Source organism: Salvia miltiorrhiza, chromosome 5 (genome assembly GCF_028751815.1).
Source record: "Salvia miltiorrhiza cultivar Shanhuang (shh) chromosome 5, IMPLAD_Smil_shh, whole genome shotgun sequence".
In the NCBI taxonomy this organism is placed as follows: Eukaryota; Viridiplantae; Streptophyta; class Magnoliopsida; order Lamiales; family Lamiaceae; genus Salvia; species Salvia miltiorrhiza.
The window spans coordinates 51632696-51658592 of NC_080391.1; the positions used below are offsets into that span (position 1 = coordinate 51632696).

Below are 25897 nucleotides of genomic sequence, written 5' to 3' on the forward strand. Positions count from 1 at the left end.
ATAGACATATGAACTAGCAATGAAAAATCAAGAATAAAATTAAACATTCAACAAATAAACAGTAGGTAAAATATGTGAATCTTCAGTTCTTTCTCTTGAGGTCTTCTCCGTCTATTTCTGCAGCTCTCCAGAAAATAAAAATATAAAAGTGAAGTCTGGAACCTTTTTCTTGAAGCTTTTGAGGGGTATTTATAGGCCAACATGTCAGATACTGAAGAAATCAAGTGAAAATCGACTTTGGGCTTGAAATCTGCCAAAATCCGTCCAAAATATGGTAGACACGCGGCCCGGGCATCAAAGAGATGCGGCCATGCATCTGAAAAAGAAGAATTTGGCGTACAATGCGGGCCTGGCACGCGGCCGCGCATCCAGGCCACGTGCATTTTTCGATTTTGCACAGCAATCTTGTTTCGACTCTTTCTCTCTCATCCGATGTCTGATTTTCAATCTATTTGCGCTCACGAACTCGTATCGAGATGATTTACAACTTTGTATTTCAGGAAATTATTCCAAATTTTGCTTCATTATTTCTGAAAATTCGCTCAAACAACAAGAAAGTAACAAATTCTTGACAATAAACCAATATAAGCTCAAATAAACCATCAAACACACAAAATCCTCATAACTAAACATCATATATGACACACCAAAAGGCAAAAATTTATGTTTATCAATCCGCGAAACTTGAACTATTGTCCGTCCTTGGACAAAACAAAGATGAAACAAGAATAAATCAATAAGAGCATAGGGAAAAATTGACGACATTATGGCTTTCGATTTGTCAACAAAATATCAACATGCATTTGTGTCTCCTATTATCAAGACACCGCAATCATGACAAACATCAAACTATGGTCTCCATGACTTGCAATCCTCACAAAAAGATAAACAAAATAAGATCACTCAACTCTCAAGTGTGTCAAATCGACATTAGGATGTGTATACTCTCAATTCAAGCAAGACAAGCACTCAACCATAAGCTTGTAAATAGTCTCACCTCTCCATCACTTAAATGTGTGCTCATATAACCAAGATCAAAAAGGTCTTTAGATTTAGTTGTAACGTAAGCTCTTTGGAAGGGTATGATAAATTTGGCTAAGTGACTCAATTGATAGAAACAATGAATACAATCACAAACCTCATAACTCCTAATGTAGCTCCATCATTCACTCTTCCAACACCATAATTTTTTACAAACTCTTGCTCTCAACCAATCAACAATTTCATAAGAATTTCACATTTCTAAATGCATCCTATGTACCCTTTTTATCTCTCCTCAATTTTTTTTTTACAATCACTTTTTTTTATTTTTAACAACTTGTAGGGTACTAGGATTTTTCAATCAAGATCAAGGTTCATAATTCAAAAATAAACTCATCTCCACAACACCAACTACCCCATATCAACAGTCTCCAAGTTTCCACCCACAGCTAAATCAAAGAATAAGGATAACAAGGCTCAAAAGGGCAAACTATGTTTATCATTGATCTAATCTACTGAAAGTCTGAAATATATTGACTTGACAAGTAGTTATTAAGAAACAGAGTATAATTATTTTCAGTCCTCAAGTGATGTCATACAGGCCAATTAACCTCCTATATATTTATTCCCCCAAATAAAGAAGCCTCCTATATAATTATGCAAAACAAAGAGCTGGCACTAATTAATCAAATTGCTAACAACTTGGACTATCACTATCAGCTAACTAATTAAACAGTTTCTAACTTAATTAACCATCAAACAATAATAATATTTGCCTACGAATTAGTAAGACAAAAATGGGAAAAGCAATCTGAATCATTATCATTTCTGGCTAGTAAGTAGAGAAAACAGAACAGAGCTTATAAATATAGAAGAAATCATGGAAAAATTAATGAAGAAAACGGTCATTGTTTCTCACTACATTTCAAATTACACACATAAAGGTGTCTTTACATCTAGATCCAATTGCTGTCTAATTTATCTAAAAGGAAATAAAATTCACATAAAGGTGGGATATACAATTCCCACTAACAAATTTGTCTACCTCTCGCTCTCCAACCATTAAACATATCTTGGGCTAATTTGTTTCTAAAATCTTTCCAATGATCTGAAGTTGAGACACTTGTAATGTATTCCATTTCATCATCATAATCAATGTTGGAATCATCATCAGAACTCAACTCTCCTTCCTCTATATCATCAGTAGGCATGACTCTTCTTATTAAATTGTGTAATAGACAACAAGCCATCACAATTCGACCTTGAGTTCGAATGGAGAAAAATGATGGACTTCTAAGTATACTCCATCTTCCTTTAAGTAAATTAACCATAACATCTCAAAATAACATTTCGTGCCCTAGCATGTTTTAGATTATAGTATTATTTGGCACTTTCGGGTTGTCGATCAACCCACTCCTTTAGATGATATCTTGTCCTCTATATGGAGTAAGAAATTCAATGCAATTTGTATATCCCGCATCCGCTAAATAGTAGTTACCTTACATTTGGCAAAGAAAAGACAATTACTAGGTAAACTGTGCAATTATGACCCTAGCCGCCTATGATATTTTTATACAAAAAATTCATTAGATTTACCTCGAGGTACCACTCTAAAACCGTTTGGCCTAGATAGAGCATTGTGAATGACACGTACATCATGGGCCGACCTTCCCACCCCGGAAGAACATAATGAACTCCATATTTGGTGCACAAACACCCAATACATTCATGGAAATTGTGTATTTTCCTGTGCGATACTTTCCCCTTTCTTGTGAAGGTGCTCTTACATTGATGTAAGTGCAAGGCTCCTAAACAATTCTACAAGATAGAAAGAAAAGGACATAACTAATTTGTGTACAACAAAATGGGAATCTAGCTAAATAGTAGACATGTATAAAAGAACTAGTACCTTGAAAGATTTCCACCTATCGTCTTCACAATCATCAGAAATTGGCGTTGGCTTGTGAAGTAAATGTTCATGCAACTTTAGTAAAGCCCTCAAACAAAGGTTAAATTGTCGACTAACAGTTTCTCCACTTCTAAAAAAAACTGCCCAACTGACCTATTTTTCTTATGGTGAGTGTGTATAGAAACATGGCAACTATCTCTTGAAGAGACATATTTCTAGTTCCACTCAATCTTCCCACATCTCTGAGCATCTCACAAATGATATCAAATGTATATCTATTGACGCAAAGCTCATTTCTACAACTCACATCACTCTCTCTTATCAACTCATTCAAGACCATTAAGCGTAATCTTTTCTTGTTGTTTTTCCTTAACGTCAATTGAATACCCTTAATTGTAGCAACACTTATCATATTCCAACCCATTGCATCATCAACACTACCACAACCATTATACTAACTAATTGAAGTTGTTTTAGCCTTCTTATCCTTTCTACCGATCACATAAGACGAGTCATAGTGAAAACCTAATAAGAAAGTTATCACACAAATAGTAGGTAGCAAATAGTAAAAAACAGAGAGGCCGAATTAGTTCGAGCAAATTGATATTAATCAACAATATGCCATGTTTTTACATCCATATATTTGTTAGTGCCATTAGATTCAGTTGTGCAAAAAACCATTGCCTCTCTTCTTCCTCCCTTCCCCTCAACAACAACTCCATCATACACACATCTCACACCATACAAATAAAGCATAAACAAATCTTTGACAAATCAAGCACACATAGAAAGATAATTCAGATTTTCAACCAGTGAAGCAATTAGACTCATAAGGTGTTATTCAGATTTTCAACCACCTGCACTATACATAAAAATGCATTTGAATTTCATCTGTGAGCAAGAAAAGATAGACAAGATGAGACGTCATATCCTCTAGGAATATCACACACTGGAATAAGACTCCATCTTTTACTTCTCTATATCAGCCAATTTATCTACAACATCGGCATCCTAACTCGTCTTAAATGGCTTTCTTGCATCAAATTATCCACATAATACACCACAAGAGAATGGCAAGAGACCTTATTTGACTCCTATGATTCAAATGGTAAATGTATTATGAATTAAACACCCTATTTAATAAGAAAAAATATGCTAAATATTATGAACTTGTGTCTGTCCATGCATGTAGCTCCAAGTAGTTGGAAAAGATATGTAATCACTAATTAGAAAATAAACCAATGAATAAGTTATGGGTGATCATTGGCCTTATCATCTGAAGGGGCAACAATGGTTTAGATGGTGCTCTAAAACATAACACAAACTCAACCACATTGAAAATAGAAACTCAAACAACTGAAAACGTCGAAACACATTGAGAAAAAAGGAATCAAAGAAGCAGAATTCTGTCCATAACGGAGAGATATACCCAACTTGAATTGGCCATAAACTTGAAGCTACAAGTTAGAACTGCAAAGCTATTTTCACCCCAATTATCAAAGTGGAAATCACACTACATCTCGTCGTATCAAAATCAAATTACACAACAGAGTCCGAAACCCTAAACCCCCAAACAGATATATACCAAAATCAAAAGTCAAAACCAGAAAAGAGGAAAAACCTCGTTTTCTCACAACTAAGTTTAGAATAATTTTCGTACTTAGGAGTTAAGATGATTCACGCCGGATATGAAAAATGAATTTATTTTAATTCCAACCAAAAATGATTTACAAAGTATTTGTAAATTTAGCTAATTAAATTTTCATGCATTGCAATTTAAATTGACCATTCAAGCATTTACACGAGCTAATTAGTTTAGCGAGCACTAAACGATTATTACAATTTCGGTATTTTAACCCTGAAGTTTTAATTGTCATATCATGTCATTTCGTTCTCTGCCATTAGTCTCACAATTTCAACTCTCCTTCTCAAGCAAGAAAAAGAAACTAAGTGCAGAGGTAAGTTTTAAGCTTGTATTCCCTCATTTCTTTCCATTATTCATCCCACAAGTATTGAGGAACCAATATGTGCAGCCTTTCTTCCATTGCTTCGATCAGAGGTTTACTAGCAGCAAATCTAGCAACTACACCTTTCAATTTCAGCAACACAAATCAAAGGTTTCATCTATGAATTTCCTTCGTTCATTTATACTTGCTCACAGTTAGAACACTTCAATTGCAGTACCACAAACATTTTTTCAGACTTCAAATTCATGATAAGCAATACACAAACCATTTCATCCATATACATATCATTGTGCTCATATGAAATCACTCAGAATTTATATATGTACATACGCATATATTGCTTATAACTATTTTTTTCTACAAGAGATTGAATTGAGTTTAAAAAAACCTACAGGATTAAGAAAAAGAAAAAGAAGAAAGATGGAGTCTTGATATTTTGATTTTTGCTCGTCGAGTCTTGATTGTTTGGAGCGTCTGGGTCGGTTTTGTCGGGTGTGTCGTCGGCAGCGGCGGCGGCTGTCATGGCTGCTCGCCGGAAGTTTCAGAGAGGGAGTGGTGTGCTGACGGTGGTGGCGTGGAGCCACTGGCCGCGGCCGCCGGATGTGAACAGGGGAAATTTGAGAGAGCAGAGGGAGAGATGGGCTGGGTTTTACTGAGGGCTGTTCTGGGGGACGGCGGCGGCCATGGTTGTTGTCGCCGGGAGTTTGATTGAGGGATCGAGGGAGGCGGCGGCGCCCCGCCGTCGCCAAGGAGGAGGGCGGTGCTTGGGTTTTCAATCTAAGAGGAGAGCCGAGAAGGGAGGGAGGCCCTGCCGCTGTCACTCGGCCACGGACGGAGAGAGAGAAGAGGATGATGGTGGAGACGGCGCTCTTCGCTGGAGATGGGCCGCGGCGGCCGTGAGTTCGGGAGAGAGACGAACGGATCTTGAGGGAGAAGGGGGCGGATTTTCTGAGTGAGAGAGAGAACGAGCGGCTTCTTTGAATGGGGTGGAAGGATTGGGCCATTTTCATTTCAGTTGGGCCGTTTTCTTGTTTTTCGATTGGGCTCAGTTTATTTTAAAGGATGTTGGGCCTCTTATTTAATTAAGATAGGTGGGCCGAATTTACATGGTTTTTGGACTGTTTCATTTAAATATTGGGCTGTCCTATTTTTAATTAATTAGACTTATCTAGTTTAATTAATTATTATTTAAAGAATGATTTACATATTAATATTATATTACTATTATGTGCATATTTTAAGTAAACACTTATTATATGTTTAAGTATGAAATGAGCTATGCATTTGCATCATGATTTAAATTGGTTTTCAGAAATCCAATTACTTAGAAAATCGAGTAAGGATATTGTTAGTGTCCTTAACTTAAGAATTTTAGTTTTCAATTATTTATTCAGTAAATTTTGAAAATCCGGCTAAGTGAATCATAGAATGTCAAACACTTTACCATGACTTAAGATTAGATTCAGGAGACCTATTAAGAGTATAGATTTCTTGTAGGCTTCGTGGATCGTGAAAGTAAACTTGTCTGGTTTACGCCCTCAGTTCAAATAAGCGGGAGATAGAGATCCGTCGGTGGCTAAAAGGTCCAGGATCACAGCGAGTAACAGAATAAAGTGTAGTGCTAGCCTTTATCTGCCTTTCGTTTCTTTGACTTAAGACCATTATGCTTTGACTCTAAACGATATCTTTTGTTGAGCCTAGACTATTGACTCTCAAGTATTTCAATTAATGAATGTTGGTTATTTGAAGTATGAAACTAAATTTGTGATCCTAAAGTTTGTTATGTTTGTTGATTGATTCGTATCACTTGGATATCTGTCTTTCCTCATCCAAATGGACGATGCCCGATTGTTATCCCTTTTATTCGGATTCCACAAGATTTTTCCCTTGTTCATTTAAATGATTAGTCGTGCCCCAGTTATAGTTAGTGTTTAAAGAATTGGGGCGTGACAAAATCTAACCTGAGCTTGACGGAAATGGAGATCTTCAATGGAGATCTTGATAAGCTCGACGGAAACCAGAGAGAAAAGTTGCGAAAGGGAGAGAAAGTGTGAAATGAGAAAAAAGTTTTGAAAAGGATGAGGAATGGAGCGGAAACGATTTTGTTTCCAGCCTATTCTGAGGGGAAACAATTTGATCGATTGGGTTAACCCTAGGTAAGGGTAATGGTTAATCCAATATCTAAACCAAACACTAACTAATGGATTCACTTAAGTGAATCCCTTTCCGAGCCCTAAAAAAGCCCAACCAAACATAGGCTTAGTGTAGTAAAAGTGTGTAAATGTGTGGGGTCATATTGTTTGTAGTGTAAAATCATTGTCAAATATAAAAACAGAACAAGATCAATGGAACAACCAAAAAAGAAAACAGAACAAGATCATTGAGACGAATGGAGTACTATAATAATACTCTAAATTTTATTTTTTAAAATAAATTCAAAATATGTCTAAAATATCGGGTATCATAATCCGACTCGCTCTGAGTCGAGTATCAAGTACCCTAATTATCCTATTTAGACAAGAAAACTAGCAAATCGTTAATCAATATTCCATAGAAAAAAATCAAGACAAACTGATTTTTTTTTTTTTGTTTGACAAGAAGAGAGATACTCCCTAGAGCATTTGCCATATGAAAAATGCCATATTGTTGTTGAGTCCGTTGACCTGAACACCCGATGTAGCTTCAATTAAAAATTTAATAATGACTATGGAAGCTATGAGAACTTTCGCCTTTGTTGTCGGCGCTTCCGCTGCAGCCGTTATTATCGTTGTCGTTGCCATAGGGAGTGGAATTGTTGTCGCTGGTGTTGCCATAGGGAGTGGATGAACAGTGAAAAGTGAGTAGATAAGCAAGTAAAAAAGGTAGAGAGATAGGAGGAATAACAACTTAAATGCAAGAAACAAGTACTATAATTTTGAGGAAACCAACACCTTATATTAGTGATGTCCACCGGTCAAAAATCGTCGGTTCCGAGCCTGAATCAGCGGTTCACAGTTCACTAGGAAGGTGAACCGTAACCGGCCTGTGAAGAAGTAGAGAAGGACTGGTTTTGGGCCTTGAACTGACAGTTTTGGGTCGGATTGAAAACCGTCGATTCAAGTGCCGAACCACCGTTCTTTTTTTGGGGGGGGGGGATTCTATGTATTGTGTATATTTTTCTTATGAAGTTATATTATTTAATACATTACATGTAACAAAATTATTGAAAAAATAATAAGTGAAATAAAATTATAACATATTAACATCGAAAATGTGATAAAATTAGCATTCTTATTAAATTCAAAGTAAAAAAAAATTACAATTTATATGTACAAATAAATTACAATCTTCAAATTATAAAATTAAACAAGTAAATTAGGCTTACTAAAAAACTTTACTAGTACTACACTAATAACTAATTTTAAATTTGAATATAAAAAAAATTAAATTTATAAAACTAAAAATCGAACTTGGTGTTTCGGTTCCAAATTTTCGGGCCCAAAATCGAACTTGGTGTTTCACGATTTCAATTCCAGTTTGGATTCATGGTCAATGGTTCTGCGATTAAATCGTTGACCGCGGGCCGATTCATTTGGTTTCGATTAGCCTTGGACGTCACTAACGTTAGATGTTAAGCATTAAGTATCGAGAACCGAGCATCGAGTGTCGAGTATTGCAAAACTCTGTGTGTGTGTGTGTGAGAGAGAGAGAGAGAGAGAGAGAGAGAGCTATAAATGTTTTAGTTTATTTAAATTATATTTTTATTCAGAGTATAAATGTCATAAATAGGTATGACTTATATACTTGAATTTGTGTGCGTAAAGCTCATATAAACTAATTTTACTTGATTCATATTTCATTAAAAAAAATTTAAATTACTATTAAGATTTAAAATATTCAATCATGGAGTATATTTTATCAGTCATATATGTAAAATAAAGGTCTCCTTATGGTTAATACTACGTAAGTGGAAGTTAAAAATAATAGAACGAATAATCGAACATAGAGTCTGTTTCATATTTGCTTTAAGCCTTCAACTCTGCACCTTTATTTTTTTTCATTTAGGGTGCGTTCTATTTGGTTGTAAATTTATCATAGGAAGGTTAAACAAAATTTCACCATTTGAATCATTTCTTTCTTTTTCCTCATTTCCTACTTGACCATTATTCATTCATCATTCCTCATTTTATAACGCAAAAATAATTTTCATAACGGCGAAAAATCGTTATGTTTTCTATCATATGATAACGGCGGACAACCGTTATGTAAAACATAAAAAACCGTTATCTATACAACAAATAGATATCGGAAAAAAGACATTTTATAACAGAAAACTTTTGTTATGTATTAGTGTCATAGACAACGATTTTGGATATGTTATATATATCCCAGTTACCGTTATGTATATATTGTATAGGTAACGGTATATTACCGTTATGTATGAGCGCCCTCATACATAATAACACTATATAGGACGGTGGTTTTGGTACATACATAACGGAAATTTACCGTTACGTATGAGCATTTTTTTTAGTAGTGCTATAACATAGTTAACATTACCTCTACTATAAATAGCCAAAATTTCATAGCAAATCCAGAATGAGACGTCTACATTGAAAAACCTATAGAATTAGAAATATTATTAGTGTTGTCGACAACAGCAGTTGTTTCCGACAATATAACCTCGTCCCAAATTCTTCCTATTATGGCTGCAGCCAACGCTGTTGTGAAATTGTGATTTCTTGTCAAAGAAGAAGCCATTTTTTCAACAAAAACTGATGGATTTCATCACTTGCACCTTGACTACTTTTGCTACAGTACTCATCACCAGCTGTTGTAGCGCCGCCGCATGGAGATGGAGCTCCGCCATCGGCTGGAGCGGGGCGGCTGTGGTGGTGGTGTTGGCCCTCATATGTGGCTACTAAGATACTTGAATCGTCTACACTCCTTTGCACCTACAGATAGGCGACCAGATTAATTTTGGTTCTAAATTAATAGGCCTAAAACCCTTTTAAAAGCCTACAAAAACTAAAATTCTATGCTTATATACAAGGGGAGATTAGATTTCTCTTAAGTAGTATTGTAATATCCTCAATTACTATAATTAATATTAAACACAAACTACAAAATTGCATATGTCAATTTAAATTACAGACATCATTAATATTACGAGCTCAAAGTGTTTTTAGGCCCATAACTTTGACTGTTTTGCAAATATTTGACAAATTTTTTCAGGCTTGCAATTGTAGGACAAATTTTAAAAAATTGAACATAAGTAGGACAAATTGAGCCCGAAAAATCAATTTGTCCTGCAATTGCAAGCCCAAAATTTTTTGTCCTGCATTTGCAAAATGACCAAAGTTACGGTCCTAAAAAAAAAAAAGAGAGAGAAGAAATGATTTTTTTAATTTAATCTTTAAATAAATATAACTTTTACATTTCAAATCAAATATTTACATAAAATATATCAAATTAAAACTCTTATTGTGATATTTAATTTGATATGCATATTAAATATTTTGAGTGGCAATTTTGGAGTGCCAAGATATTAAATTTTTTGCCACGCAAGAAAAGAAAATATAGGGGAAGAAAAAAGGAAGATTTCAATTTGAGTGGGAAATTTGGAGTTATAATAAAATTCAACGTTTATTTATAAACTATATTTTATAATTTTTTTATCTTTTAATTATTTTATTTTATTTCTTTCTAAAATTGTAAAATTCGACTAATTATAAAATATGTAATATCCATATCAAATTAAAAATCACAATAAGAGCTTTAATTTGACATATTTTATGTAAATATTTTATTTGAATTGTAAAATTTATATTTATTTAAAGATTAAAAATTTAAAAAAATTCTATCTTCTCACTCGTTTTTTTAGGCCCGTAACTTTGGTCATTGTGCAAATGTAGGACAAAACTTTATGGGCTTGCAATTGCAGGACAAATTGATTTTTCGGGCTCAATTTGTCATACCTTATGCTCAATTTTTGAAAATTTGTCCTACAATTACAAGCCCGAAAAAATTTATCCTACATTTGCAAAACAGTGAAAGTTATGGGCCTAAAAAAGCTTTGGGCTCTTAATATTACTATATAAATGCATGCAATTCTCAAAATTAAGATGCATGGATACTACGATGCAAGGATGCACGGATTCGCCGGAAATCACCCCCGTGCAGTATCCGATTCGCGCGGGGGGCGGGTGCGGGCGCGATTCGCGTGGGATTCGCACGGGATTCGCCACCTGGCGAATCCCCCCAAAAATCAAAAAAAAAAAATTCGGATTCGCGAATCGGGTGCGCCAATCTCACGAATCCGGCTGCGAGGGACGGTGGTGCGGTGGCTTCGGCCGCTGTTGTGCTGTTCCGGCTAGATCTGGAAAGGAGGGGAGGCGGCTGGGCGGTGGTAGATCTGGAAAGGAGGGGAGGCGGCTGGGACGGTGGTGCGGTGGCTTCGGCTGCAAAGGGAGGAGACGGATGGGCGGTGCTAGATCTGGAAAGGAGGGGAGGCGGCTGGGCGCGCCTCTGTGGAAGCAGGGGCGGCGATTGTCGCCGGAAAAGGGAGGAGGCCGCGACTGGGAGGAAAGGACGGAGAGGATGGTGAGGAGAGATAAGGGGGAAGAGGGAGAAGTCGATGGAGCAAGAGGGAGAGGAGGCGGAGCTGCCGGTCTCCGCCGACGGTGCTGCCGTCCGGTGGCGCGGCGGCCAGAGGCCGAGAGGGAGAGGGCCGAGGGAGGAAGAGAGAAGTAGAGTGAGCAGCGTGAGTTGTGTGTGTGTGTTGTGGTGTGAGTGAGTTTTAAATTAGGGTAAAAAGGAAAATGGGCTTTGGGCTTCACTTAGGTTAATGGGCTTAATTTTATTAAATGATGAACATGGGCTTCTAATTAATTAATTGCTTTGGGCCTTTAACAAATTTTAATTCTTTAAATGGTCATATATAATAACAATATATATATATATATATATATATAACACAGACGTATCCTTTACGAATCGCACCCTACCATTTTTGAAAAATCCGTATCCCCGCACTGGAATCGTATCGCTCCCGCACCCGCCCCCCCGCACCTATGCAATCTAGCTACGATGCTATCTAAGGAAATGGTACTATCGGCCGATCCTGATGCATGATTGATATATATATATATATATATATATATATATATATATATATATATATATATATATATATATTGAGATCTAGTGAGAATGTTATATTTCGTGAGAAATGAGAATAACGAATAAACCAATGTAAACCTATGAATAAGCTACATGTAATGCGCAAATAACATATTCAGTTAATGCCCCCTCCAAAATTTGAACTCCGATAAATTTTTGCTCCATCTAGATAAATTAATCTCAACTATAGAATTTGATTTTTTTTTATGTTTCAGATGTAATTGTCACTCTTCATAATACAAGTATTTTCAAAACTCTTAGTTATTAATTATTATTCTAAATGTTCCTAAAAAAAATCATTATTCTAAATGACGTTAATTTTAGAATTTATATATATTAGATCGTTGCTCTCATTAACTCTCCTCATTTATATTTTTCATTAAATAATGATTGTTTCATGAGTGACAACGTTTAAGTATAAATTATTTTTATTAATTAATGCGTGTGCAAAAGTCTAGAAAGTATATTATAATTGGAGGGAGTAGTTACAAAAAAGATTTAGGGGTAGGGTAGAAATCATTCTTAAATTTAAAATGTAAATATATTACATAGTTTAATTACTTTAGAAAATATATTATTCTAATTTGTAGCCCGGTCAATCAAACTTGACAATCTTATTTATTACACTATTAAATAAGTCTATTCAGTGCGTAGAGAGGGCTCGCTTTCGGGACCAGATTTACTGGAGTCCTTAATGAGACCGGTTCAAAATTCTGTTCTCGATCGGCCCATTGAAGTGGGCGCGGATGCTCAAGCTAATACGGAGGACACGGCTGTTATGGAGTATTCTGATAGCTCCGTGGATGAGGAGATCATTGCTGACGACAGCGAGACCGCATGGCCAGCAGCGCGTAGGGAGGACACGGCCGGGTCTAAGGATTCTTCATTGTCAGCCGCTGCAAAGTCCGGGCAGCATAAGGAGGTCAAATTCAAATCTGCCGAGGTTTCGTCCACGGGCATGACAGATGATTCGGCTTCTCGGTTGGTCTTGGATCTCACAAAACCTGCTCAGGAGGAGTTGACTAGTCGTATTAGCAAGTTAGAGGAGCAAGTTAGTCAGGGGATGCAAATGCTCGTTGCCAATCCTAAGCGTCGACCGGATCGGCCTAAAAAGGGTTTGGAATGTCCGCAAGCTCCACCAAATGACAGTATAAAACGTCGGCTCAGGAATGGTCCGAGCTCGCCATCGCCGGTGGAGTTCTTGAATAAAGTGCACAATGCTAATTCTGGAGGAGCGAATTTGCAAAATTTTGTGGTTCACTCTTCTTCTTCTCACGCAGCTCGAGCTATGTCGGCTGTGGTTTCTAAAAAATGGGGAGATATGCTGGACGTACGATGAAGACTCTTTTGACGAGGACGATCTTATGTTATCTTAAGGCTTGTAGGTTCTTGTGTCCCTCCGTTTTGCTCCCTTTTTGCGAGGGTTTTGTTGTTTTTTCCATTTTTTTGGGCTTTCTTTTTTGAGGCTCCTCTCCATGTTTGCGCCTGTGCTTTCAAGGTTTTTTCCTTTCTTTTTTTTTTTTTCAATAAAATTTCCATTTCAGCAGAGGAAATTGGGGTTGATTTGGTTTTGATTTTTTGGGGTTGATTTGGTTTTTGACAAAGCATAGGCAGAAAATTTAGGGCGATTGTCGCCATCGCCGGCGTCGCAGTCGCCGGCGCCGGCGTCGCTGTCGGCCGGAAAATGGAGAAGAAGACACATATTTAGGTTCAAGAAAGACTTAATTAATAATTTAATTAAATTTTACAAAATACATTAAATTGTAGGGACCACACTTAATCTCCACTAACTATCTCTTTCTTAATCTCCATGCCGAAAAGAACGTGGCCAACAATATTGGGACGGAGGGAGTACTTTATATTGAATGAAAATAAATACTTATATTAACATAACTATTTTTTCATTATAATAATAATTAATTTGAAATAACATATATATAAATACTAGAATAAAGAAAAAAATAATTAAATAATTATTCAAATAATCATTGTCGTTAGGAAAAGTAACTATTGATATGATACAATGTAATGTTTCTAAATTATTACATTTGTTCACAATAGTTGTTACTTTTATTTATGAGAGTTTGTACTTTTAGTTATTTGCTCAAGTAATTATTTTTGTAAACAAAATTAATTATTGATGTGCAGAAAAGTAATCTTATTTTGATTCGCCAGAAAAAGCAACAAAAAAAAAAAGAAACAAAAAAGCGAAAAAAAGAAAAAAAAACGGAAAATAAAAAAAGTGGGCAAAAAAATCGGGGGAAAAAAAGAACAAAAAAAAAGAAAAAAAAAACGAAAAATGGGAATAAAATTGGGGAAAGGGGTTTGGAACCCTTGACATTAATACAATGAGAATGTAGTTCTACCACTGGACCAAACAACATTTATAAATTTAATTAAAAAATGTACTCCCTCCGTCCCAGTTTTTTGTATCCATTTTTAATAGTAAATACTACTAAAAGTGGATACAAAAAATTGGAACGTAGGGAGTATAACATATAATGTGTGTAGGTGGACCGGCCACCCCCACACAAGTCCAACTCATCTCATAAAAATGTCGTAAATTTGTGTGGCACCTGTTGATTAACAACTTTTCATCACCTAGATATATAAATGCTCAAACTCACAAAGCCCACCGACACATCCCAAAAAATGGTAATTTTCGGCGACTTGTCGTCTACTGAAGCTGCTCTCACTATGGCTGCAGCAATCTTCTTCTTCTTCACCTTCTTCATCAACAAATGGATGAAATTCGAAACGAAACTGCCACCTGGCCCCAAAACACTTCCTATAATCGGAAACCTGCACCTCATCAGCTCCCCTCCCTACCACTGCTTCAGGGAACTAGCCGACCGCTACGGCCCCATCATGTACCTCAAACTCGGCGAGTCCCCGGTCGTGGTGGTGACGTCGCCGGATATCGCGAAAGAAATGCTGAAAGATCTCGACCCCAGCTTCGCCGGCAGACCGCAGGGCGTGGCCATGGAGATCATGTGGTACGGCTACCAGAGCATCGCCTTCTGCCCCTACGGCGACTACTGGCGGCAAATGCGGAAGATCTGCATCAACGAGCTTCTCAGCCCTAGAATGGTGCGCTCCTTCCGATCCATCAGGAGAGACGAGGCCGCTCGCTTGGTCGATTCCTTGCGGGAATCTTTTGGAAGCTCCGTGAATCTAACGGACAAGTGTTGGATTAAATTCTTAATTAATCCAATTAGTGGACAAATATATATATATAATTAATGTAAATAAATACTATCATATTATGTATATATTAAATGTTATATTTATTATTTGTTGAGGGACCAATAATAAATATGGATAACTTGAGAAGTTATAAATATGGGGTCTGGTCCCCAGGAAATAGTACCGTTCTGAATTCTTTTCCCATCAAAAGAAATACGCTAAAGAAGATACTGTATTCCTGGAAGATCAAATCTTCATACAGAATTCATCATGACTTCAGGTTAGTGATTCTGGTTTAATTAATTTCAGTTTATCATCATAGACTATGTGGTAATTACATGAATTACTTCTAACAAGTGGTATCAGAGCCACTCTATTGATGATTTTCTGAAATTTGGATATATAACGGAAATTTAAATATTTTCGTATAAGTGAAGATTTCTTTCAGAATTTAGTTTCTTGGGATAACGAAATTTGGTTTTTTTTTTTTTATTCTTGTGAATTGACGAACTGATGCGCAGTGATGGTTCACGAAATTTTGTGATTTTGAATAATAGAATTGATACTCTGGAAATAGCGCCGCACAATTTTTTTTGTGATTTCTGAAAACATATGTTTCGAAAATTTGGTTGAAAAGTGGTGGTTATTATTTAACCCAATAATCACTTCACTTCGAAAAAGTTATTTCTGTGAGTTTTGAAATTTTGTTTAAAACAAATTGTATAGTTAAATTGGTTGTAATCATTATGGTGAATATATGGCTCAAAAGTGATTACGCAACTAGTTTTTTTTTTCTAAAGCAAAATTTGGTTGTAATCAAATCTTGGAAGAAACCTAAGTCTTATATTCTGCATTTGGTTGTATCTTCTGTATTTGCGGAGAAACCTAAGTTTTATTTGATAATATGATTTTGATTATTGAGGAGATTTTATTTGTTGGGATAGATGTATTAATTTCTTAAGGATCTTCTCCCTATGGGATAGATTTTAATACGTCTTAAGGATCGTCTCCCAATAATAATATCTATTATTTATTGTATATTAAATGAATTGATTAATGTAAAATGTCGCCAAAGTGACCTCTTTTATGTAGATCAATTTATTTAATACATTTGGAATGGTTGTGAGTTTGTAATTCATGCGTTTCTAAATTGACCCAAAGGTTAATTGATATTTGGCAGAATTATATACACACTTGTGGTGATAAATATGTGACAATTATATGTGGGCAATGAGTTAATCCAAAGATTAATTTATTGTTCGACATACCTTATTGTCAATGTTTGATTACTGCAACAAGAGTACTGTTTACAATTAATATTATTATCCAAAGATATGATATTAATGTTTTGTTTGGTATCTTGAGATGGGATTAACCATTATTTTGAATTTATCATCCAATTATGGATATTGATGTGAACTTGTTTTTATTTCTTTTGTTTTATATTCAGCTACTTCGTCTTCCGCTGCCACAATATCTTCTAACATCAATTCTGTGCCCATGCTTAATGGGACTAATTTCAAGGAATGGAAAAGGCACTTGATGATAGTGCTTGGCTGTATGGAATTAGACCTTGCACTTAGGGCGGAACAACCCGCACCTCTCACTGCAGACAGCGCCCCTGATGATAAAAGGGATTTTGAGAGGTGGGACCGTTCTAACCGCATGAGTCTAATGATCATGAAACACAGCATTCCGGATGCCTTTAGGGGTCCAGATTCTGAGGAGATTACTTGTGCTAAAGATTTCCTTGACGAAATTGAACAACGTTTTGCGAAAAACGATAAGGTTAAGGGTCAAGGAAACGTTTTTACTTTGGTCTGTTCTGAGGTTAATTTAACTTCAGTACCTAGAAATACTTGGTGGGTAGACACTGGTGCTACTACTCACATAAGTATTTCTATGCAGGGTTGTCTGAGCTGCCGAAAGCCGAGTGATGATGAAAGACACATCTTTATGGGCGATGGAAATTCGGTGGAAGTGGAAGCAACTGGACATTTTAGGTTGTTATTAGAAACTGGTTTCTATTTGGATTTGAAAGACACATTTGTTGTACCGTCTTTTAGACGGAATTTGGTTTCTGTTTGTTTATTGGACAAATCAGGATATTGTTGTTCATTTGGAAACAATCAGTTTACTTTGTCTTTGAATTCAAATGTTGTTGGAACTGGTTATTTAAGTGCTTATGACAACCTTTATTTGTTGGGAACAATTGCATCATATAATGAAACCTTGCACGTGGAATCACGTAGTACTAAACGTAAATTAAATAAAGAAAATTCTGCATCATTATGGCACAAGCGTTTAGGTCATATCTCAAGAGGTAGAGTTGAACGTCTTGTGCATGATGGCATTTTGGAATCGCTTGACTTCACAGACTTTAATGTCTGTGTAGATTGCATAAAGGGAAAACAGACCAAAATTAAGAGATTAGGTGCCAACAGAACTACAGACGTCCTAGAATTAATTCAAACTGATATTTGTGGGCCATTCCCTACAGCATCTTGGAATGGTCAACAATATTTCATTACATTTACGGATGACTATTCACGTTATGGCTACCTATATCTAATTCATGAGAAATCTCAATCTTTGGACGTGTTCAAAGCTTATAAAGCTGAAGTTGAGAATCAACTCAACAAAAGAATTAAGATCGTCAGATCTGATCGTGGTGGTGAATACTACGGTAGGTATGATGGATCAGGTGAACAACGTCCAGGACCATTTGCTAAATTCCTAGAGGAATGTGGTATCGTCCCACAATACACAATGCCAGGGTCGCCTAGCATGAATGGTGTATCTGAAAGACGAAATAGGACTCTTAAGGATATGGTGAGGAGCATGATTGCTCATTCTACCTTACCCGAGTCCCTCTGGGGAGAAGCATTAAAGACAGCAGCTTACATTCTAAATCGAGTACCAACTAAAGTAGCAGCTAAAACACCTTATGAGCTTTGGACTGGTCGAAAGCCTAGTCTAAATCACTTTCATATTTGGGGATGTCCTGCTGAGGCAAAGCCTTATAGGCCACATGAAAAGAAATTGGACTCCAAAACAGTTAGCAGCTATTTTATTGGTTACTCTGAGAGATCTAGGGGCTATAAGTTTTATGATCCCACATCTAGAAATATTTTTGAGACGGGAACTGCAGTGTTCTTCGAGGATGTTGAGTTTGGGGGGAGAAATAAGGTTAGAGACATTGTCTTTGAGGAGGAATTGAGTTCTACTTCAGTTCCTACTATCACTTTTGACGATGTTCAGGTGTCCGCACCTACCATTGATCAAGAAGTGAATCCATAACCTCAACAAGACAATGTTGAAATCTCCATTCCAGAAGTGCAACCTCAACAACCTCAAGAACAAGTGTCATTAAGGAGATCCATGAGAGAAATGAGAAATGCAATTTCGGATGATTACATTGTATTTCTTCTTGAACATGAGGACAATGGAATGATGGAAGATGATCCTATCAACTCTCATCAAGCCTTGAAAAGTTCTAACTCTCAAAATTGGATGGATGCCATGAAATAACAGTTTGATGCTATGCAATATAATACCGTTTGGAGAATTGTCCCATTATCTGAAGGTGTTGAACCAATTGGTCGTAAATGGCTATTTAAAACCAAAAGGGATGCAAATGGTAATGTGGAGAGGTATAGGGCACGCCTTGTAGCCAAAGGCTATACTCAGAAAGAAGGCATCGATTTCAATGAGACTTTCTCTCCAGTTTCATCGAAAGTCTCTTTTAGGATAATTATGGCGCTTGTTGCTCATCTTGATCTTGAGTTACATCAGATGGATGTAAAGACTGCGTTTCTCAATGGAGACATTGAAGAAACAATTTATATGTGGCAACCAGAACACTTTGAGGTGGGAGACCCAAAGAAAATGGTTTGCAAATTAGAGAAATCCATCTATGGACTCAAACAAGCTTCTCGTCAATGGTACCACAAATTTCATCAGGTAATTATCTCATTTGGTTTTGAGACGAACGTTGCCGATGATTGTGTGTATCACAAGTTCAGTGGGAGTAAGTGTATATTTCTGGTTCTATATGTCGATGACATATTGCTTGCCACTAATGATATGGGCTTATTGCACGAAACCAAGAGATTTCTATCAAACAAATTTGAGATGAAAGATCTTGGAGAAGCCTCTTTTGTTTTGGGTATTGAGATACATCGTGATCGTTCTCTAGGCATCCTCGGATTATCACAAAAGAGCTATATCAATAAAATACTCAAAAGGTTCGGCATGCAAGATTGTAAACCAGGTGATACCCCTATTTCTAAAGGAGACAAGTTTAGTCTAAAACAATGCCCAAAAGGTAACCTTGAAATTCAAGAAATGCAGAAGATTCCATATGCATCAGTAGTTGGAAGTCTTATGTATGCTCAAGTATGTACGCGTCCGGATATTTCGTACATTGTTGGGATGTTAGGAAGATATTTAAGCAACCCTGGTATGGAACATTGGAGAGCAGCCAAAAGGGTTTTAAGGTATCTTCAGAGAACAAAAGATTACATGCTCACATATAGAAAATCAGATAATTTGGAGGTCGTAGGATATTCGGATTCTGATTTTGCTGGATGCCAAGATAGTCATAAATCTACATCAGGCTATGTTTATCTATTGGCTGGAGGAGCTATATCTTGGAAAAGTGTCAAACAGACACTAGTAGCTTCTTCAACCATGGAAGCAGAGTTTGTAGCATGCTATGAGGCATCAAACCATGGAATATGGTTGCGAAATTTTGTCACTGGGCTGCGCTTTTTGGAGAATGTTGAAAGACCACTCAAGCTATTCTGTGACAATAAATCAGCGGTACTGTATTCCAACAACAACAAGAGCTCGTCAAAGTCAAAACACATCGACATAAAGTTCCTTGTTGTTAAAGAAAGAGTGCAAAATAAACAAATATCTATAGAGCATATTGGGACAAACTCCATGATTGCGGATCCGTTCACAAAAGGCTTACCACCCAAGGTCTTTCATGAGCATGTTGCTCGTATGGGTGTTGCATCATTTGATGATATCATGGTTTAGTGGGAGTTTGTATTCCATTTGTTTTATATTGGTTTCAGATACTTATGTATTTAAGTATTTTCTGCAGAAATAAAGTATTTAGTATTTCACTCTATTTGTGACCTCACTTTAGTTTAAAGAGGACCAGGCGAAAATATACATGTTTGATTAACATTGCGTGTTATTTTCGTTTGACCATTGATCTATGTCATTTAACTATATTTGTATATGTGACCATTGATGAGTTAAGTCATGATTTTTATGACAAAAACTGCTTTGATCCTATATGTATATAGTTGATGGACGAGATTGTTAAAGAATATACATTTTATGATAGCATATTAAGAGCTCATAAAGTCTTACATTTATTATGTTATATATGTTGCCCAAGTGGGAGATTGTTGGATTAAATTCTTAATTAATCCAATTAGTAGACAAATATATATATATAATTAATGTAAATAAATACTATCATATTATGTATATATTAAATGTTATATTTATTATTTGTTGAGGGACCAAATAATAAATATGGATAACTTGAGAAGTTATAAATATGGGGTCTGGTCCCCAGGAAATAGTACCGTTCTGTATTCTTTTCCCATCAAAAGAAATACGCTAAAGAAGATACTGTATTCCTGGAAGATCAAATCTTCATACAGAATTCATCATGACTTCAGGTTAGTGATTCTGGTTTAATTAATTTCAGTTTATCATCATAGACTATGTGGTAATTACATGAATTACTTCTAACAACAAGATCTTCACCTTCTCCAACTCCATCACGTGCCGAACTGCATTTGGCGGCGTGTGCAATGATAGAGAGGGTTTCATTAAGGTGATGATGGAGACGCTGAGGATGGCCGGAGGGTTTGAAATCGAGGATATCTTCCCGTCTTCGAGGATTGTGAAGGCGCTGAGCTGGAGCAAGACGAGGCTGATGAAGATGCGGAGCAAGCTCGATGCGATTCTCGATGATGTTATTGATGAGCACAGGGAGAATCTCTCGAAGATGGTGGCGCAGGAGATTCCGGGAGATTCTGGGCGGAGATCCGGGAATGGTGAGTTTGGGGGGGAGGATTTGGTTGATGTATTGCTGAGAATGAAGGAGGGAGGAGCTGAGGAGCTCAAGATTCCTATCGACGGTGACAAAATCAAAGCGAGTTCGAGGGTTTTTTAGGACAGTAACTTAGATTGATTTGGAAATTAGGACAATAACTTTCGGACTTGTAAAAATAGGACACTAATTATTTTTTAGAGTAAAATAGGACACTAATTAATAAGTGTTGCATCCGCAGGACATTTTTTAGCCAATTATCGATTGAAAAATGTCCTATTTTTACGACGCTTATTAATTAGTGTCCTATTTTACTCTATAAAATAATTAGTGTCCTATTTTTACAAGTCCGAAAGTTATTGTCCTAATTTCCAAATCAATCTAAGTTATTGTCCTAAAAAATCCCTTGACTCAATCAAAGCTGTGTTGCATGTAAGTTCACTTAAACTGGTCAATTTATTATTCCTTCCGTCCCACCCTTATTTCACTCACAATACACTCAACCATTTTATTAAAACTCGTGTCACTCTCAAATAAATACTAAAAGTTGAGACGAAGGGGTAATATTTTTGTTGATAAATTAATAATTAAATAAAGAAATTTAAAGATCACTTCATGATTAAGACTTTTAACTTTAGATGATCCCTCCATCGCGCGCTGCCACCCTCACACAACATGCACACCTCTCTCTAATCCAAATCAGGATCCCTCGGCCGCAACCATCACCTCTCACACCACATATATACAGTTCTCCCTGCGATCCAAATTTGGTCGCCTGACACAGCATACACATATACACTTTTTTTTTAAAAATAAAAATTAGTTGTGTATATAATGAGTGGAGAAGATGCCCCACAAATTAGAAAAAGTGATGATTGAAAAGGTGTTGATAGTGACTCAATAACCAATTAAAATAAAAATTCGTGGGTCGATTAGTGGCGATGAGTGTAAATATATGAGAATTATATGGGTAATATATTTAGTTGAATTGTTTCCAAAGATAGATTAGGAAGATGTTTTGGTGATAAACGAAAATAAAAATAAAAGAAGATATTTCAGGGACGAAAAAAGTAAGATTTACCTTATTTTTTTATAGCAATTGCAATCATTCATATTTTCTATTTCGAAACGGCCTCTTGCTAGAAATTTGGCGAGCATAGCTAGCACATATTTTCCCAAATCCCAATCCAGTAACACTTATGCTAGAACTATGTAATTTAGGTATTAGTTTGGGTACAAATTTTGAGAAATACTGATATATTACTGATTAATTATTCAGGACATGTTTTCAGCTGGAACTGAGACTTCATCATCACTCATTGATTGGGCGATGGTAGAATTAATGAGGAACCCTAATGTGATGGCCAAGGCACAAGCTGAAGTAAGACAAGTATTAAAAAGTGGCACCACTCTAGACGAAGACGACGTTCATAAACTAAAATATCTGAAACTAGTGGTCAAAGAGGTTTTGAGGCTACACCCTCCAATTCCGATGGTGCCTAGAGCTTCGAGGGAGGTGCAGGAAATCAAAGGATACGTGATACCTGCTGGTGTTAAGGTGATGGTGAACATTTGGGCAATGCATAGGGATCCAAGCTTCTGGAAAGATCCAGAAAGGTTCGAGCCCAAGAGATTCGAGAATCAAGCCTTGGAATTTACTGGTGGTGATTTTCAATTCTTGCCATTTGGAAGTGGAAGAAGAATGTGCCCTGGGATCACGTATGGTTTGTCTATTGTGGAGTTGGCTTTAGCTCAATTGCTCTACAACTTCGATTGGAAGCTTCCAGAAGGAGTGAGGCCAGAAGATTTGGACATGGTTGAGAATGATGGTCTTACAGCTTCGAGAAAAGACAAATTATTTGTGGTCGCCACTCCGTATCAACCATAATTTAGTTTGAGGTGTTTGTAATGGATCTGTGATGTGTGCTAGTATTTGTAATGATAATGATGCTCTATATATGATAAATAATGGATGTTTCATTTGTGCATTAGTAGAGATATAATTTTTACAAGACATGTGAAGCTAGTTATTGAATACTCTATTACAAATATTTGATGCATTTTTAATTTCCAAAATTAATTATAATATCATCAGATTAATTCCATATCAAGAGCCAGAGGTAAGCATTTCCCATTTAAAAAACTCAATTAAAACGCATAAAGCACCAAGAAAAATAATGAAGAAGAATCTTAATTAATTGGTAAAATGGTATGCTGGCAGAAAATCTAAAGAAAACAAAACAAACATTAATTTGATGTTGAGCAGAAATCATGCCACAGTGTTTGCCACATGAACTGATCTTCGTTATAATAAGCTTGTAGGTTTTGTTGTGCCTACTTGGCTCATTTAAAATCCTGTGTGTTGTTAATTTGTTTGATACTCCCTCCTGAACCATCTTCCTTTACTTTCTTTTTTGTATATTCTAAAAATATCTTTCTAATTTATTTTTGAAAATAATTCCACTAATTATTACTCTTACGATTTCACTATATTTACACACATTACCACTAATGATACGGTTATTGACCCGATCTTTTCATTTTTATACTTATCCTCCATCTTTTATATTGATCTTTAACTACAGAGATATGGTTGCCTTCAAAATAAGGTATATCCGGTAAAGAATAAAGTCTATAAAGAGGCGCAGGACTGATTAGGGCTAAACAAGGTTGTTTGGGCCGAATCAGTCCTGTTCGGGCCTGCTCAAGCTTGTTTGGGCTAAATCAGGCTAGTTTGGTTATGATTTCTTTCATTTTCTCTTATTTCGATCCATGATCCAAGAAATGCATATTTTAATCATCATCACTAGTCACTATCATCACTTTTTCTAATTTGTGGGGTCTTTTCTCCGCTCATCAAATACACAATTAACTCTTATTAAAACTCGTGTCGACTATCCTCAAAAGATGTTTGAGAGATGGAAAAAGTATCATTTATTGCATATATAGATGAAGGATATGGGACAATTCTAAAAATTTGAGATTGTCCATCACTACTACAAAAACGCTCATAGATAACGGATAAAATCCGTTATCTATGACCCCAAAAAACCGATAAGTATAGTGGTAATATCTATGATACAGTCATACATAACGGTTTTTTTACCGTTATGTATAATAGTATAGATAACGGTACGATGCTCATACGTAACGGTACATAACCGTTATCTATAATATTTATACATAACGGTTTTTCACCGTTATGTATTAAGATTTTACCGTTATGTATTAGAATTTTTTTTATTTTTTTTAATCATAGTTAACAGTTTTTTGTACTTTTTATAACGGTTTTAACCGTTATCTTTGATAGAAATACATAACAGTTTTTTTGTATTTTTTATAGTGTTATGTATTCCAACTATAAGTAGTATATTTAATATTTTTTTCTCAATTTTTATATTATTTATCTCAAAAAATAAATAAATAACTTTAAAACAACAAAATGATAAAATCAACAATAACAATTTTATATATCATCCAAAATATTCATACATTACCATCCAAATGAACCAAGTATCAAGTATACATCATTATTGCATATTCGATTCAAAATTAAAAGTACCAACTATCTTATAGCTAAAACGAAAATCTATCATACTATGTATTCTAGCACTAACTCCTCAAGAACTAGTTGCTCTTTCCTGAAATCCTTCTTCCTCATGAAAGTAATCTGCAATAGAGATTTAGTGAAAAATGAAGAATGACCGCTACCATCAGAATTATTAAAGTGACAAACTAAAAAAATAGGCACCAAATAGGCAATCGTTTGAGGTAGCACATTACATAACTTAAAGTGCACCTGAGCCCTTCTTTTCTCTTTCATCTCTTCCTTGAGGGCTTCGTTACTGCACCTTCCCAAGAAGTCGAACATAAGATCCGACATAATAGCAAGAGCAGCTAGCAGAGCCTGCAAATGTCCAAGAATCCCGATTGGACAAAAATCTTTCCCAATAGTTCTGCACCAAAAATTTACATAATTGATTAAGATGAACAACATTAATTGCAAGCCAAGGTGATGCCCTGCCACTTTATCGGTGGGCTATATTGCAAGCCAAGTCTGTAAAAGGACTTTTAATGCTGCTTATTCAGAACTGGTTTCCCTTGCTTCTGAATCAGCATCCAACATAAAAATTGTTGCCTCTTTTTGCCTAGAAGATCATGTGATTGAAAAGGCAAAGGTTTCTTTAACAGGGTTTAATCCAACAACCTGCTTTGTTTGCTAAATGAACATGGAACTTTAACCATCAACACATGATTCGTGGAATGAGACATATAAGCAACTAAAGTCATACATCTAAACCTACAAAAATAAACCTACCAAACTCGAGGGGATAATGGAAATTCCAAATGAGTCGAGCTCAAGTGATTCCAACGTGCCTGAACTGATACTAAAGGTGTAGCCACGCACCTAAAAGCGAAACAACTATGGAAATGTCAAAGATATCCAACATTAATCTTGGCAAGACTATAAAGAACAACATAGTGCACCTTGCCAATAGTTTGACGTCTTCGAGTTGTAACAGTGTATCCTACCTAGCAGAGATAATTTATTACTAAAGTTAACAGATAGCAAGTTAAAACTTGAAACTGCAAACCTAAACTACATAAAAA

At 36.0% G+C, this 25897-nt stretch overlaps 1 protein-coding gene and 1 long non-coding RNA gene across 2 annotated transcripts; both read left to right on the top strand.

The window, feature by feature from the left end:
* Positions 1-4896: 4896 nt before the first annotated feature.
* LOC131024893 (uncharacterized) lies at positions 4897-5807 on the top strand. Its single transcript, XR_009102024.1, has 2 exons — positions 4897-5007; positions 5252-5807. It is a non-coding gene; the product is annotated as an uncharacterized LOC131024893 (long non-coding RNA).
* Positions 5808-14594: 8787 nt separating this feature from the next.
* Positions 14595-23274, top strand: LOC131024894 (premnaspirodiene oxygenase-like). The gene is made up of 4 exons (XM_057954440.1): positions 14595-15203; position 16504; positions 20990-21400; positions 22566-23274. The coding sequence occupies exons 1-4, from the start codon at positions 14632-14634 to the stop codon at positions 23172-23174; spliced, it is 1593 nt and encodes a 530-aa protein (XP_057810423.1). The 5' UTR covers positions 14595-14631; the 3' UTR covers positions 23175-23274.
* Positions 23275-25897: the final 2623 nt, after the last annotated feature.

Bases quoted from the DNA above. Each gene is read 5' to 3' on its own strand.
- LOC131024894 (XM_057954440.1), top strand. From the start codon at position 14,632: ATGCTCAAACTCACAAAGCCCACCGACACATCCCAAAAAATGGTAATT. The intron at 21,401-22,565 runs GTTTTTTAGGAC...TTAATTATTCAG, and splicing joins AAATCAAAGCGAGTTCGAGG to GACATGTTTTCAGCTGGAAC.